Source organism: Coenobita brevimanus, chromosome 14, assembly GCF_032717465.1.
Source record: "Coenobita brevimanus isolate Jiangsu-jjx chromosome 14, ASM3271746v2, whole genome shotgun sequence".
Lineage (NCBI taxonomy): Eukaryota > Metazoa > Arthropoda > Malacostraca > Decapoda > Coenobitidae > Coenobita > Coenobita brevimanus.
In genome coordinates this window covers 4,301,957-4,319,882 of record NC_136967.1, presented here as the reverse complement: position 1 = coordinate 4,319,882, position 17,926 = coordinate 4,301,957, and the positions used below count along the sequence as shown (strand labels likewise).

Here is a 17,926-nt window from a genome sequence, read left to right as displayed (position 1 = left end):
TAAGACACACGCACACCGTATAAGACGCACGCACACCATTCAAGACGCGCACACACCATATAAGAAGCACACTCACCATGTAAGACGCACACACACCATACAAGACGCGCACACACTATATAAGACGCACGCACACCATATAAGACGCACACACGCCATACAAGATGCGCACACACCATAAATGACGCATGCACACCATGCAAGATGCACTCGCAATATATGGGATGCCTGCACACCATAGATGACGCACCTCTTTTCCCACGTGGATCTAATCAGGGGCCCTTACTCTTAAACGCACATAATGTAAGACACCTGCACACCATATAAGGTGCACACACACTGCGTCAGTACTTTATGAGATGCACACACACTGCGTCAGTACTTTATGAGATGCACACACCATGTAAAAATGCATGCACTCAGTAGAAGACTCACCATATAAATGCAAACACAGCATATGACACACACCATACAAGAGGCACACACACCATATACCACATGACACATACCATACAAGAGGCACACACACCATATACCACATGACACATACCATACAAGAGGCACACACACCATATACCACATGACACATACCATACAAGAGGCACACACACCATATACCACATGACACATACCATACAAGAGGCACACACACCATATACCACATGACACATACCATACAAGAGGCACACACACACACACACACACACACACACACACACACACACACACACACACACACACACACACACACACACACACACACACACACACACACACACGTTCTATAGACTCATAAATGTATAATTAGATAGCCCAACATAATCTATTCACTGGCGCTCGAATCCCACATTGCCTTCCGTCAGGTGAATCCTAAGCACTGGGTTAATGTATTAGCAGTTCTCATTCGCTATACAGGGTTACATCTTACGCTCTCCATTCCTCGCATTCTGCCATGACCACACTAAAGGTCTGAAATATAAATTGATTATGTGTTGGCGGAAGGCTTTAAAATCACTTCACATATCCACTCATATACTGCGTGTTTGTAATTTAGGGAAGGCTGCAAAGAGAAAACCACTTATGTTAGTGCATATTTGTTATATCATAAATAACATTATGGACTAACATTACTATACTCGAAAGCAACTCACCGACGCAGAGTTTCTGGTTGACACAAGGGTTCTATCTGATAAGAGAATAAAACCTATGTAAATGTTAGTATATTCTTTAAAAAGCTGAAAAAAAAAAGATAAACTATAGTGATCGTCTTTGTCATACTGATGAACAGTTTGGAGATCCTCTACAATATATAGGATTTAAAAGGAACTTACCAACACAAGGGTTTTCATTGACGAGGGAGTAGAGTCTGGCACACTTCTTGTCGAGGCCGTCCGGACAGATGCAGCCCAGCAGCGGCGTCTCCCTCAGCTGCAGCCACGACTGTAGGCACTCCTCTCTGGGGACGTTGGGTGTGTGGGAGTGTTTGGGTTAGTATGTGTGGGAACTGAATGCTTGCATCCTATTTTAAGGTGCAATTAGGAGTCAATAGCTACTTAATATTTCGTATATAATATCAGATCAGTTTCATGAAGATGCGTTTTAGCTTTGGTTTAAGGATATGTGCAGAATGCATAAAGAACACTACTTTAACAGAAATAAGAGAGACTGGAAATATTACAAATATACTCTACATATCAACCCAGTGTATGTGTAGAATATTCACCCTTTAGATAATTACTTCTATCATAGTATTTCATTGTTCAGTGGATACGTTTAGAGGAACAAATTAGCCTGTGTGGGATGTGCCCTGTTTAGGCATTAATTTCTTGTCTCTTAGATTTGATAGAAGGATATCTGTCTATATATCTATGTATCTGTCTATCTATATAACATCCTTATCGAGCCTTATTATTGTCGAATGACCGCCATTGCTAAGATGTTAGATTTCAAGCAGGTAATAGGTTCTTTGTAACACTGTAGTACGGATAGTCCTCTCAGATATTCGTATACTACTAATGTTTAATTACAGGGCTGATGCTTAAAATTGCTTTAGGTGAACAACCCGGTTTGTGATCACATCCCCGTCCAAGTGTGATCTCTTTAAATATTGTCATGACATCGCCAGTACTGTTGTCAGACCCTACATTTTCTGTATTGTTCTTGTGACAGAGAACGTTCGCCACTCACTGAATCATCAGACTAATCATTATTGCTTGATATCCATTACGTTAAATGTGATGTAAAGCATGATTGTAGAATTTAACTGCTGAAGCTGACTACCATCTTAGGTAAAAGTAAAGTTCTACCCATATTACGATTTAAAATATCTTCCTAACAGAATGCAGCATCCACCACGGAGAACGTGAACTCCGAACCCCGACTTACTTGTCCCTGGTCCGACACTGCCCGTCTCGAAACTTGCACGAGTCTCTGAACCGCTCGAGACGCTGGTGGCAGAAGCGGTTATGGCGACAGATATCCGAGGCCACTTCGCAGGTGGGGATGTACTGCAGCGGATGGAGGTCCACTTCTGCAGGAGGTGAGAATAAGGAAGGAGAGCAGAGTTTAATTTATTTTCTTATGTAGTTATTTATTTATTTGCGTGCGTGCTTGGGTGCGTGCGTGCGAGTGTGTGTGTGTGTGTGTGTGTGTGTGTGTGAAAATTTACTGTAGGATGCAAAGAAGGAATTAAAGTGAGTGGAATCCAGTATGGTGAGGGTAACGGGCTGCCTGGTTATGATGGGAAAGGAAATGTGTTGTTAGAGTGTGAAGCTGGCCTAAGACCACTTTTGGCGAGGATGGAAGCTAAGGAAGGTGACAGCACGTGTTGTTCTGATGTAGAGGGAGGAGAGGCCAGTTATCAAGGTGTGTTGCGGGTGTGGGTCCACTTTTGGCAGGAGAGAAGGTGACGGAAAGTGAAAGTGATGCTGTGGTGGATGGTGGCGGGATATTGGGAACGGGATTATTATGGTGATGATTAAGGTGATGATGATGTAGTCCTGAAGATTGCATGAAAAAAAAAAAATTAAAGCTCAGCATTCCAGTTTCATTCCTTCGAGAGTGTAATTGCAGTGATGTTCATGACTGGGCAAATGATGGTAATGATAATGATGATGAGCAAGAGAGTGATGATCATGACAAAACACAGATTTTCAGGGGTGGCTACGGCGATTTTGTGAATATCGAGGAGGGCTGGGTAGAGAGGTAAGCGTGAGGCGTGGAGGAGGGAGAGAGAGAAATGAAGGGAGGTTGATGAGGGGAAGAGGAGGAAGGAAGAAGTGGGTTGTGGAGGGGGGTGTGGTGTGGAAGGGGGTATGCTGATAGGAGAGGGGAAGCCAAGGGGAGAGAGGAGGGAGAGTAAAGGAAAGGGAAGAAGTGGAGGAAGGGAGGATGTTAAGGCGAGTGGGAGTGGGATGGAAAGGTGAAGTTTGAGAGGCGAATGGGCAAGGGAGAGGAGGATGGGTAGGGGAAAGGAGGATGGAGGTGGTCGGGGAGGGATTGTGGAGAGGACGAGGAGAGGAGGGGGTAGGGGAGGAGAGACAAGGAGAGGAGGGTGTAGGGGAGGAGAAAGAGGTAAGAAGGATAGGGGGAAGGGGGGAGGGGAGGAGCGTTGACGAGCTGGGAACACCGAGTTTGGTGGACAAAATGCGTGGATGTTGGCGGGGGATTTTTAAATATTAAAGCCGCTCTGTTTGCCGACTCATGAAATATGAATTAAGCAGCGGGGGATTATAGCCTGAATTAACATTTGTTAATTAGAAAATCATTCATAAACCTACACTCCAAAAGCGGAGGTCGTGTCTCCTAATAATGCGGATATTTAATGCGACCAGAACCGGAAATTATTTAATGTTTTTGCATTGTAAGGTGGACTATTGTTGTGGTATTTATTTTTCTATGGTACAGTCAGTTTCCTGGGGGCAAATTTAAAACCAGTCTTACAGTCTGCACCATGCCATAGCTCAGGATCATTATTAGTATTAACATCATTACCATTATCATCGTCATCACCATCATCATAGTAATCAGTGTAAGCACCATGACTACCACCACCACAATCACCTCCTCTTCCTCCTCCTCCTCCTCCTCATCATCATCATCATCATCATCATCATCATCATCATCCCGACTCATTTTTTCCCACCTGGAGATGGGGTGAGGGAGGATTCAGAAACATGGGAAGAGAAAGGACGAAAACTGGGGAGCTATCGAAAACTAATAGCTATAGTAAAATGGGCCAAATACTCATTAATTCATCATTTAGACCCGCGGAATCCTGGCTGTACCTCACAAGCCTGCCGATCTTCACACCCTGTTCTCGCAATTTATTTTTATATATATTTTTTTAGGGGGAGGGGGTATTTTCCTATAAAGACACTCTTCATATATCCCTGCCAGATATTTAATGCTGAGAGAAGTGGATATGATTAAATGTTTCGTAAGGCAGACCGTTGTTATGTAGTAAAATTGTGTGCAAGAATTAATTTCCTTTTGCCTGTTGTACAAACGAACTAACGATTTATTCCCTTCATTAATCCCTGCCAAACTAGTACGCCACTTTTTTTTTTTTTTTTAATACTATATTCAGCTTATTTCATCCAGTCCAGGAGGAAGTTTTCGGACTAGTTTAATACAAACTTTTCTTTATTCCTACCCTTTTGTTGTTATGTCGTGGCTCCCTTACCTTTCCTAGTAACCAGACGCAGGGTGATCAAAGAACAGGTCCGTGAAGGCGTTGTGCTGGGGGTCGAATCTATATAGGGCCACGATAGCCTAGCCTTGGGTTGTTATACCTGAAGGTGGAGGGGGGGGGTATAAAATGGCGGCGTGTCTTACCTTTCCTGGTAACAAAGACGCATGGATGGTCAAACAGAAGGTCCCTGAAGGCGTTGCACTGGGGGTCGAGTCTTGGCTCCCGGCAGAGGCAAGTTGGCTGGAACCAGTCGAACTGCACCAGCGTCCGCAGCGCCGCCTGACACCGCGACACTGTGACGGTGGAGCACGCCACTGGAACGGACAAGGATAGCACCGTTAGTGTTATCATCATCATCATCATTATACCAACGTCCGCAGCGCCGCCTGGCACCGCGAATCTATGACTGAAGCATGCCACTGCAACGGACAGGGGTATCACCGTTAGCATTATCATTATTATAATCGCCATCATCATGATCATCATCATTATCACAAGTACAGTATTATCCAAACATGTTGCTGTCGAACACTTCCCTGAAAGCACAACAACTGATCTCGTTAATAATGATGATAATAAAATTGTTAGTGTTGATAATGCTGTTCACTTGGGGTTGATGGTGTTGATGATGCTGAAGATAATGGCAGTTTCAGGGCTGAGTAGTATAACCATCCTACATTCTGTCCGGTTGCCGAGTTCAGAGGTAGATAATACACAAATATCTTTTACACTGATACATGCCTAGTGCTTATCGAAACTAGAACCTTTATATCAAATAAGAGTATAATCACAGCCTCCATCCCATATCTATCTGTGTCGCATAGTACTGGGATCACTGCAGAGTAGGACCTTCTCCTTGGAGGGAGAATAATGACCAGAATTTAACCCTTCCCAATACGGGCAAAGTTCGAATGAGCAAGGGATATTTGTACGAGGAATGACGCATGAAAAGTCAAAGATTACTGGTTATGTTTGTGTGTGTCAGAGTTAGTATAAACCATTGGCAGAATCGACATGGTGCAAACACTGGCGACTGCAAGAAATGACACACTACAAGCCCTCTAAATATATACACTCAGGGCACACACCACGACATGAGTACTCTAGCCACGAAATGAGTACCCACCAAGCCACTGCAGCTCTTAAACAATAATCAGGCATCATCCTAAACGTTTAACCACCTATAATTATTTTGCATACCGACAGACATGGAAAAACGTGGTTCAGGTTTAGTGTTATAGATGTTGTGGGTAACGATACATATTTTGCCAGCTGTGAGCAAATCCTTAGCACCATCTCCAAGCCGTTGCAGAACCTAGTAGAATCTTATTAAAATATTCATTAAACTTCAGATTGGTTAGCGTCTCGGCCCCTAATTTTGGAAGCCCGGAAGTGTAAAGGGATTATTAAATTTGGCTGTTGATGGCTGGAGGTGAGCGTGGGTAGGCGTGTAATCAGTGGCTTCAACTCCCAGGCCGCCCACACCCACTCCCACGCCCACACTCGCGTTAGGATTAATTCATGTCAGGACACGCTCACATAAGCCAGCCTACACACACACACACACACACACACACACACACACACACACACAGTGGCATGCACGCACACACGCACGCGCTCGCTCTTTCATTCACACCTCCCCGCAATCATGAATTCACCATCCTCACACACGCAACCCCCCCTCCTTGTCTCTCTTTCTGTGACCGCCCACGCACATGCCATACACACATGCACTGCGTTCCACCCCTCTCTCTCTCTCTCTCTCTCTCTCTCTCTCTCTCTCTACACACACACACACACACACACACACACACACACACACACACACACACACACACACACACACCACCCCCGCCCTCCGGTGTAGTGCGGTAACATTAACTGCACACGTGAGCAGAATGACAGGTTGGAGGGATAAAATTCTCAGCCTGGGAACACGTGAATACCCAACCCGCCCAAGAGTGATGGACCAGGAAGAATATATTTTTTCCTTGTATTTTTCCCGCATTTTTTTTCTTTTTTTTTGTGGTTTTAGGGGACTTTTTCTGTTGATTTTATTTTTATTTTTTCTATGCTTAGCCTGTGTGCTATGTTAATACCCCCATGACAGGAAGAATATACTTTTGTTCATTTGTTTCTGATTCTTTCTTCTTTTTTTTTCGTCTGTGATTTTTATTGTCGTCGCTGTTAGGTCCTTGAATTTAAGTATTTTGGCTAATTTTTCATTTCTCCCTCGACTCACTTTTTTCTTCATTTTCTTCCATTCATTTGTTTTCTCTTTGACTTTTATGGCTTTGCTTATTTTTTCCTGTTGGTTTTATTGTCATGCTGGCCATTCTTTACTTTCATCCTGGGAATATGTCGGCGCCCCACACCCAGGAGTTATGGACCAGGAAGTGTATTTTGGCTCGTATACTTCTGTTGCTCTTTCTTCTGGTGTGGTTAGAGGAGAATTTGGGTTAGTTTTCTTTCGACTTTGTATTTTCTTGCATTCATCCATTCCAGGCTTTTCCTTCTGACTTAAACTTTTATCTTGCTTCTTCCTGGTTCTTTCCCACTGTCGCTTTTCTCTTTTGGGTTTTATGATCTTGTTTGTTTATTTTGTCTTATGTATGACTGGTTGTGTTTTATTGTCCTGTCGTTTTTTTTTTTTTTTTACAAACCTTTTTCATTTTAAGGTGTTTTTGCTAGCTGATTTTTTTCACATTTACGCCTCGCTTTTTAAATTTTAAAGGTCTTTTCTGTTCTATATCATCACGTCTGGCTGTCACCTATAACTCTCTCTCTCTCTCTCTCTCTCTCTCTCTCTCTCTCTCTCTCTCTCTCTCAAAGTTTTTTATTCAATATTCTTTACCATTGATTCCAAACTTTCCATGGACGCAACTTTGCCGCTCTCTATCTAATTCCTTTGTGCCTTTGCGGTCTCTGCTTCTATTTTTTTAATTCTTTTCTTTAATATTTTTTGGTCTGGCTATCAGTTATTACTCTTTCACCTTTTTTTCAGCATTTTTTTTTTCACTCTAATCTTAAACCAATTTTAAACACCAAACTTCACTAGTCAATTGCTACTTTCTTTTGCGGTATTAAGCTCTTTTTATTTTCTACGTCATTTTTGTCTGTCTCACTGATTCATGCGGTATTTTTCTCTTGGCTTTTGCTTAGCTTTTCTTACCTTTAATTTCCCTGTCACTGTTTTTTGTGATATTGATTTCGTCCTTGTGGGCCTCATTATTTGTCTGTCTGTCTGTCTGTTTTGTTTACCTGTCCTGTTCTGTTCTCTCTCTCTCTCTCTCTCTCTCTCTCCCCTCCCTTGTGTGGGTGTAGGGGGTTGTTGGGGGTGGGGGAGGGGGGTGGGGGAGTGACACAGGTGCAAGATGACCCACATAATAATTATCTCAGTCGTTTCTCAGGCCAGAGCAGAAGACGTGGTGGTGGGCAGGTGTGAGGGTAGTTTTTTTTTTTTTTTATATATTTCAACCGGATATCCAGTCTGTCTGTCAATATATCTATCTACTTCACTCTCTCTCTGTCTCTCTCTCTCTCTCTCTCTCTCTCTCTCTCTCAACACAGCACACTCCTTCGCAAACTCACCCAGTTCCTCTTTCCTGTCCTGTCATATACTTCACTTTTATTTTCTTATTGATCGCTCAGAAACAGGGCTGCTGCTCAGTATGAAATAATAGCAGACTCACATGACCGATTATTGTCCTCTAATCAACAGGATAAAAATAGAAACGGATATTGTTAACATGGAACAGTGACAATACATATAATCCACTTTTGTTCTTCCATCAGCGGGGTAATAATTTTGATATTATTTAAAGCTGAATACCAGAACACGCACCAAGGATGAAATGTAATGCTTCAGAAGTCAAGAAGTTTGTAATATTTTGCCATCATGAGAAGGGAGGCAAATAGATGCACTCCTAAAAGACGTATTTATCTATCTATCGATCTATCCTTCTCTCTTTTTGCCGTACTCTTCCTTCTGCATCTCTGTCTGTCCTTCCGTCTGTTTGTATCGTTATTTTTTTTCATCTCTCAGTTTTTAATTTTCGTTTAGCCTTCGTCATAGTTTTATGCATATTTTTGTTGGTATACTGTTTATTAAAGTTTTGAAGTGTTTGTGTGTGTGTGTGTGTGTGTGTGTGTGTGTGTGTGTGTGTGTGTGTGTGTGTGTGTGTGTGTGTGTGTGTGCGCGCGCGCTGGTAATATCTAACCTTATTTCACATGTTCCGACTTCGCATCACATGTACGGATCAGTTACACACACACACACACACACACACACACACACACACACACACACACACACACACACTGCACATTACACACTCCACACTACCACTTACCACAATCCAACACACCTCCAAGTCACACTACACACTGCCACACCTCCAGCCTCATACTACACAGAGCCCATCCCAACACCCTCTGCATATTTCAATGGAGGAAGCTGAGGCAGGATATATACACCCTTGTCTCACATTAATTTAGTCCTGGTGGTGGTGGTGGTGGTAGTGAAGATGTTGAAAATTGTTGTGGTAGTAGTAATAGTGTTGTTTGTGATGACGGTAGTGGTGGTAATAGTAGTGGTAATTGTGGTGGTGGTAGTAATAATCTCGGGTGGTGGTGGTGGTGGTAGTGGTGGTGGTAGTGTAGGCCTGGTAGGGTGACGGGGTGAGTGACCTGCCCAACACGCGAGGTCAGGGACTTGTGGACACGCCTCAACAACGCTCATCCGTGTCAGGCTAGCATACACACACGCACACGTTTATAGAAACACACACAGGTACACTTGCACACACATACATATATACAGACAAGTACACATCTATAAATACACACACACACACACACACACACACACACACACACACACAAGTAAATACACTCATACACATTCATAATCACGCATATACAGACACACCCATAAACATTCACACAGATATTTGTGCACACGTACACACTCACATATGCACAACTTCATATTTATACACAGATGCACACACACAAATAGATACACATTCACATACTGAAACATTCTTTAATCAATGCGTTAATTAAAGGGCCTCAGTAAAGAAAATTTTTATAGTAAATTATAATCCTGAAACTGCCTTCCTGCATCTACACAAAATCACTTGCAAATTTCCTGTAGCTCTGCGGTTCCCATCAGAGTAGTTTCTAGGTAAGTATAGTCGTTGTAATACCACTTGAAAATTAGGTGTTTAAAGAGTTCCAACACATCTTGCTTCTCGGCATGATGTGTTTTGAGGTCTTGGTGATAGTGTCTGGCTTTTTCAATACGATTTTTTTTCCCAAGTTGAATAATATCTGCTGGTAGTGATGGAAAAAAAAAATCATCGTAACTTATTTGATGTTCATAAAAATAGAACACTTTTGAGGAGAGAGCGCTTCTTGTGGCTACTGTTGATTTACTGTATTATCGATTGTTTCATCACTCATTTTATAATTTCAGAGATTAATGTCATGTAATCCACAGTCAAAATGAAGTAGCTTGTACTTAAAAAATAGGCATCCTAGTTTTTCAGAATTGTTTAATATGAAAGAGATTATTGCTTATATCACGTACTGTGCAGTTCATTTGGCATTATGGTCTGTTATTATATAAATGATGATGGTCGAGGAGATCTTTACTGTCAATCTTTTTTTTCCACAAGTAAGAATTATATATTTTTCATGCCTGCTAAATTACTTCAGCAAAGACTATTCCTGATGATAGCAGTATACCTGAGCTGTGTATGCGTGTGCCGGTAATTCTGGTTTTGACATCAATACTTGGGAGGGGACGGCGTGTAACTGTGACTGTATCAATATTGTGCTGTGGTGGCCAGGACGAGGACATCAACACTGGATACTGACACGACCCCTGGCCTTCACCTTTCACCCTCTTATACTTACCATCGACACAGATCCCTTTACCTTTTCAGTACAGTGGCGTCTTAATAGTGTTTTTTTTTTTTTCCTCCTTAGCTTTAATGACGTTCGTATTTTGTTCGTACTACCACCAGACGATTTTGCTCAGCTCAAGTTGGACCTCTCCCATAGAAGCGATCAAAGATTAACCTCCAATAATTCCTTCACATGATTTTCCTATTCAATTTTAGATACTCCAAACAATTTCAATTATCTCAAAAGACCCTTCGTAGTGAGAGCGTTAGTTTCTTTCTTGGAATGACACAATTTTATATAGCATAAGTGAGATTTAAGCAGCAAAAATCTTCGAAACAGTCCCTATTAATCCACTCAGTATCATGACGGTTTCTTATTTTTTGCTTGCTACTTCAAGACGATTTGTTTTAATCAAAAGAGAGATCCATAGTATCTGAAAGGGCACTTAACTACTTCATGCTTTATGACATGGCAATATTCTAATCAAAACCGGTCAGTTGCTTTGCTGTGTGATTTCCTATGCATAGCTTTGTAAGTGTACGTTCGGAGCACTTATCGTCATCATCGTCGTTATCATTCTCAGCATTAATTCAGTCATCAGCTACATTATTTTATTCACCATCGTCGTGTTATCATCATTAGCATCAGTCTTCACTTTCATCTTAATCCCCATCATTAAACAGCACCATCTCGGTTGACCATTTTTCACCCATTATCAACATCATCTTTATCCTCATCACCATCACCCACATCATCATCACAGTTGCCCATCACCCACCCGTCACCACAACCATCAACGCCCTCACCATATGCCCACCATCAAAGCAAACCACAGCAACTCGTTCAAAACCACAATCCACCAACCTAATCAGCCACCACGTTCTCGACACACAGCCGACATAATCCTAGCAAAACCAGTCAAAGCCGAGGCCGTTTCGTAGTTGGGTTTTGCAAAGACTTTCTCTCTAATAATACTAATTTCTTTATGGCAGCTGGCAGAGTCCTAATTATGCAGTCTCTTTAAGTTTCCCCTGTGGCCTGGCGGGAGGGATAATTTGTGTGGTGTAAGATTTGGTGTTTTTTCTGGGGGTTTTTTGGTCGACAAGTATGTGTGTGTGGGCGGGGGAGGTGAGGGGAGACGGGTGTTTGTGTGTGTAGGTTGTGGGGTTTAGTGGTTTGTGTGTGTGTGTGTGTGTGTGTGTGTGTGTGTGTGTGTGTGTGTGTGTGTGTGTGTGTGTTGCTGTCGTTTGTGTGCATTTTTCTTTCTGCGTGGGTTTCTGTTTGTGTATTAGTATGTAGGAAAGAACAGAATGAACAAATAATAACATCAGCTCTCCTCTTAACCCTTTCCTCCCTGAACGATCACATACCTCCCTCTGCGCTTCATAAACAGTTCACGCTTAGTATACCAACGCAGTGCATATTAACGCACGGTATACTGCATAATTGTATAATCTTTGCCCATAGAGCATTAGGTTATAAATGCATAGGACGACGTGACGATGAAGAGTTAACAGGTATAGTAGAGGTAGTTTTAGTGGACTGGAGAGAGAGAGAGAGAAAGAGAGAGAGAGGTCCACTGGTATCGATGGAGCCAGACTTTCTTTTACTGTTTTTTTTTTTCTTTCAGTATAAATTAAAGTATCATGACCTTTTCTTTTCATCGAAGCTTTATTAAGGGAGAATCTGATACAATGCCTTAAAGTTTAAAGAGTTAGATTACGTTAGACATGAAGGATTTTCTTCACATATGGCTCAGATTTACGGACGCCTAGCCATAGCTTAGTAGTAGTAGTAGTAGTAGTAGTAGTAGTAGTGTTTTTACTTACGAAATAATATGTGTTGTTTCTGCTGTGGGTACGGTGGGTGGGGGAGAGCCTTCTGTTTTGCCCTACAGTTCTTAAGCTTATGTAGATAGTAAATATATCTCTTATTTCTTAAATATATCTCTAAGCTGGCCCAGATTTTCGTCCTTTTGTAGCTTATATTCCATAGTTCAGTGAAGGAAAAAACAGTGCTGCGGCTCTGCATTCTTTTCCTAGCACTTCTTCGTGACCAGCATCGTATTCTAGTGGTAATCTACTGTTATACCTCAACGTTTAAGAGGGAGAGATGGCAATTTTAAGTCCAGTTAGAGTAAAAAGAGCATAGTAAAGCCAAACCATCTAAGAAGAACCGTAAAATGGGTGACTTTAAGGAGTAAAATCAAAATCCTGTTCATGGCACTGTATGTTTAGACAGAGGCAAGAAAGGTTATAACTCAGAGCAGACACAGGCAAGAAATGTTATAACTCAGAGCAGACAGGGGAAAAAATGTTATAACCCAGAGCAGACAGGGGCAAGAAATGTTACAACCCAGAGCAGACAGAGGCTAGAACTTATATAACCTCAGCAGTCTTGATCAACACGAGTAAAAGCTGCAGAGACGGACAGGGTAGAGAGCTTGTGTCAGAAGGCCAGTGGTGCATAAGTGAGAGGGATAGGATGAGGGTGATGGGGGAGGGTGAGGGGGAGGGGGGAGGATGAGGGAGGACAGGGGGAGGGGGATAGTACAGGTGAAATATTGATGGAGGGAGGTGTGGTAATCAGCTAAGATACGTAATTATTTCTTCCTTTTTCTCATACTTCCAGGATATTTTTATTATTATTTTTTTATATATATATATTTACCTCTGACGGCCAGCACCCAGGTATATAAAATTTTTCGTGGGATATTGCTGAGTGAAGGAGGTAAAGCAGGTACTGATTAATTTTTTCACTTTTATGGCGAACTTATTATTATTATTATTTTTTTATTCTGGGACAAGTTTCCTTTTATTCTTGCTTACGCCACTTTTTTTCCTTAGCTTTGAGAAATATTAGCCTCTTAAGTGGGACGACACACACACACACACACACACACACACACACACACACACACACACACACACACACACACACACACACACACACACACACACACAGCTGTCTATCTATCTGTCAATCTATATGTTTGTATCTATCTATCCATCCATCTGTCTGTCTGTATGTCTTTCTATCTATCTATCTGTCTATCTATCTATCATTTCAGTTAGCCCCAGACCATTTTATTCAGCCTTCAGTGGATTGACATGAATTATAAAAGGAGTATAACCACGTAGGCTGTGTTATGCTAGAGATTATCCCATTCAGAGCTGGTAGGAGGGTATTAGCGACTGTGTGTGTGTGTGTGTGTGTGTGTGTGTGTGTGTGTGTGTGTGTGTGTGTGTGTGTGTGTGTGTGTGTGTGTGTGTGTGTAGAAACTAGTAAAAACGTGCAAGCGAACGGGTATGGAATCGGTGATATTACACACACACACACACACACACACACACACACACACACACACACACACACACACACACACACACAGGGAAGGATGAAGAAGAAGAGGGGATGGGAGTGGGGGTAGGTTTGGGGAGGGGATAGGTTGGTCATGAATATATAAAGAGGTTGGGGAGACAGACAACGGGGGGAGGGGAGGAGAGGAAGGGGGAGGGGAGGAGAAGAGGTAACAGAGGAGGGGAGATGAACTGGATGCAGAGAGAAAGAAGAAGGAGAATGGTAGAGGAAGAGGAAGATAAGAGACTAGGAGAAAAATTTGGAGATAGAGACTTGAGAAGCATGGAGATAGAAGGAGAAGGAGGGTGAGGGGGAGTGGGGAGGGGAGGAGGACAAATTGGAGGCAGGGAGGAAGGAGGAGAGGAATAAGAATGAAGGAGGAGGAGGAAGAAAAATAAGTAAGAAAGTGATGTGAAGGATAGAGAATGATGGAGATGGGAGGAGGAGGGGAAGGATGAAGGGAGAGAAGAAGGAAGGAGGATAACGGAGGAGAACAGAAGAAAACTGGACAAGAATAAGAAGATGGAGGAGGAACAGGAAAAGAAGGAGAGAAGGAGAGAGATATTGAGAGCTACAGAAAGACGGAAGTTGATGAAATAAAAATGAAAAGGTAAAAGAAGGAAAAAAAGGAAAGAAGGAAGGAGAAAAGAGGTGTGAAGTAGCGATAAAGAAATAATGAAGAATGGGTGAGATAAAAGCAGATACAGTATAGATAAGATTAGGATTTATGTGTGGCTGTGGAGATATATATGTGAAGATAAATATGTAGATAAGGATATAGAGGGAGAAGAAAGGAAAGATGAAGCAATAAAGAGGAAGTAAGAGTGACGGGAGGGGGAGAGAAGGAGGAAGAAAGAGTGAAACGCTGAGAGAGAGAGAGAGAGAGAGAGAGAGAGAGAGAGAGAGAGAGAGACTTTATGAGTGATGTTATTGTATCAGACAGCAAACAACTTTCGAACACAGGTGTCTCGCTCACAAAGAATAGGAACAATATCTGGGGGTTGAATGGCGGTCACTGGCCCCTGGAGGCGACTGGGAACCCAACACTTTAGAAATAAAAGGTTCAGAACTCTATTTTATCCTTTGTGGCTTTGGAGATTTCGTTACACCTCTTGCTTAGCGATTTATTCCTCTCTTATGACCTCGATATCCTATTGTAAGTTGCCGATGTGTAGTATGTGGATATTGAAATGATATAAAGAACATAAAAAATAGAAGTGAAGTGTAATATGCCAGATAAATAATACACGGGTGTCTAAATATTGTTAATAAATAGGGTTCGAGTGATAACGATGATGATGGTGATGATAATGATGACAGTGATGATGATGATGGAAAACGAGTGCATGAATGAAAATATTACCGTCTGACAATATAATGACAACAACCACCACCCATAATAATAATAATAATAATAATAATAATGGTGATAATAATAATAATAAAACGTACCCATTTTACATATTTAAGCGGGGGTACATTTCACGAGCTAACTTGTTTTTCAACTTTTTTCTGATGAATATTTAGGTGGAGAGTAGGTGGGGGAGGGGAGGATGGAGGAGGAGGAAGGGAGAGAGGTGGAGTGGAGGAAGCAATGGAAGAGGAGGAGGACGGGGAAGAAGGGAGGGAAGGAAGCATGGAGGGAGAGGCTAGGAGGGAAGAATTGGAGGAAATGAGGAAGGGCGAGGGAAGGAAGAACAGAGAAAGTAAGGGAGGGAGAGGAGGAGAGAGGGAAGAAAGGAGGGAAGGAGTGGGAAAGAAGGGAAGGCTTGAAGTGTGTGTGAAAACCTCAGTAAATAAATAATAAAAAATAAATATAATGAAAAGTAAATGTAAAATAGTTCCCCTCATTTAATTCATCTTCCCGTTTTCTTCGATAAATATTGCTAACATAGAAAACGTATTTTGAATGTCTTGAAGGTAAACTTTTAAAAACTTCAAAAACTTCATGACTGGAAGAAGGCAAGAGCTACGTTAATCCACTGGTAAATATAAACCTTAGAGTCCTTCTTAGATATATTACTTACATTAAAACCAGACGATTCTTCACAGCTTAGGGACAATGCAAGTGGTGCCCGTCCCAATCCGACCAATACTTTACTTTTCATGTCTCAGTTCTGCTTCTCACATCTAATCCTTTCTCATACCTATTCGTCTGATATTTACTCCTGTCCCAAATCTATCTTTCAGAGCTACTCTTTTCATGGTCTCTTAACTTGTCTGAAATCTACCCCTGTTTAAAATCTATCCATCTTAACCCTCTCCTTGCCAAACCTTCCCTTCAAACCTACCTGTCAGACCTGCCCCTTGTCTTGAATCTACCCCCATTTCAGATATACCCGTCTGAAGTATAGGCTACCCCTGTTCAGTATATCTGCCTCAAATCTACCCGTCTAATATCTGCTTCATTAGTCTACCTGTCAGATCTATCCATGAGTCTCGAGTCTACCCATTCCATATTTACTCATCTTAAATCCGCCGTCTGAAATCTGTCAGTCAATCGTTGTTTCATACGCTTCTTTAATTTACACGTCAAATCTTCGTGTCAACTCATCTTGTCAAATCTACCCTTCGGCTCTACTGTCGGATCTTCCCCTTTCAAATTATCCGTCGATTTGCTCTCTCTCTTTGTGTGTGTGTGTGTGTGTGTGTGTGTGTGTGTGTGTGTGTGTGTGTGTGTGTGTGTGTGTGTGTCTTTCCAGCATCCTTTCTCAGATTTTTCTCTTTCTCTTTTCACCTTTCTTTCAGTATTTCCTTTGTGACGTTTTTCTAGACCTGTTTCTTTTTTTTGCTCCTTCTTTTTCATTTTTCATTTCGCATTTTTTTCTTTCTGCTTCCCTTCTCTCCCCTGCTTGTTACTTCCATCACTTTCTCCTCTTGCTTTTTCCTCTCGTTTTACGCGTATTTTTTCCCTTTTTGCTCCGTCTCCTTCGCCTCTTGTTTGTGTCTCGAACCCACCTTCTCGTTGGTTGAGGAGGCTCCGTAACACCCTTCCCTAAGCGATTTATTTTGCTTCTTTACACCTTACTGTCCTCTTGTATGTCACTTAAATCATTCTAATATCGCCATGCTCTTGCATAAATGACGTACAAAAGGATATTAACCACCCATATCCAAAAATAAGTCGCTACGGAAGAGGTGTTTGGGAGCTTCCTCAACCGACGAGAATACGAGCCTAATAAAGATGAATAAAATAGCCTATAGTTCTTTCACCTTAACTTGGCATAGATCTTCGTCTCCTTGCAGCTTATATTCTCCGTTAAGTATGTAAGACACTACTTCGGCCCTGCATCCTTTCCACAGCACTTCTTCGTGATTAGCACCGTATTCTAGCCTTAATCCCTTCTTATAACTCACCATTCAAGATGGAGCTGACAATTTTACGCCCGGTCAAGGTGAACAGAGTATAGTGAGTGCTAAATAAAAACTATAAAACATTGGATTAATTGGGATCTCACTTCACTATTTCCAAACATCTAGAAATGCCAAGGAAATATACAGGAGCTTTCTCTCTCTCTCTCTCTCTCTCTCTCTCTCTCTCTCTTCAAACCTGGGAAATCTCCCAAACTATTCCAGCTCAGTTGATGGCCAGGTGTGGTCAGAGCAGGGGAAAATTTTGACTAATAACCAAGGAGATTCATGCTTGTCGAATTTTAGGCAACCACGACTTGATCCAGTTCCTTCATATATACAAGAAGACTATAGTGGTAGCAAGAACTGAGAGTGAGAGAGAGAGAGAGAATAAACTGAGACCTCGTTTCATTAATTCCAAGCCTCCATAAATGTGAAGGGACTAATGATCACTCTTGCATGCCTTCCCAGACCCTCCTGCTGTGGCTGCTTCTGCTTCTCTGCTGTACTTCCCCTGTGGCTAATGGCTCTTTACAATGGACCAAAATGCTGTCCCCCCCTCCCCCCCCTCTCTCTCTCTCTCTCTCTCTCTCTCTCTCTCAGGTG

General features: G+C 42.0%; 1 protein-coding gene across 1 annotated transcript in view; it reads right to left on the bottom strand.

The window, feature by feature from the left end:
• The window catches only part of LOC145418008 (uncharacterized), a 268,292-nt gene that overhangs the window by 19,021 nt on the left and 231,345 nt on the right, over positions 1–17,926 (bottom strand). Inside the window, exons 5-7 of the mRNA XM_080286549.1 lie at positions 4,837–5,007; positions 2,386–2,530; positions 1,332–1,456 (exon numbers count right to left, since the gene is read on the bottom strand). Of these exons, the coding sequence (XP_080142675.1) occupies positions 1,332–1,456; positions 2,386–2,530; positions 4,837–5,007 (441 nt within the window). The remainder of the gene's footprint in view (positions 1–1,331; positions 1,457–2,385; positions 2,531–4,836; positions 5,008–17,926) is intronic.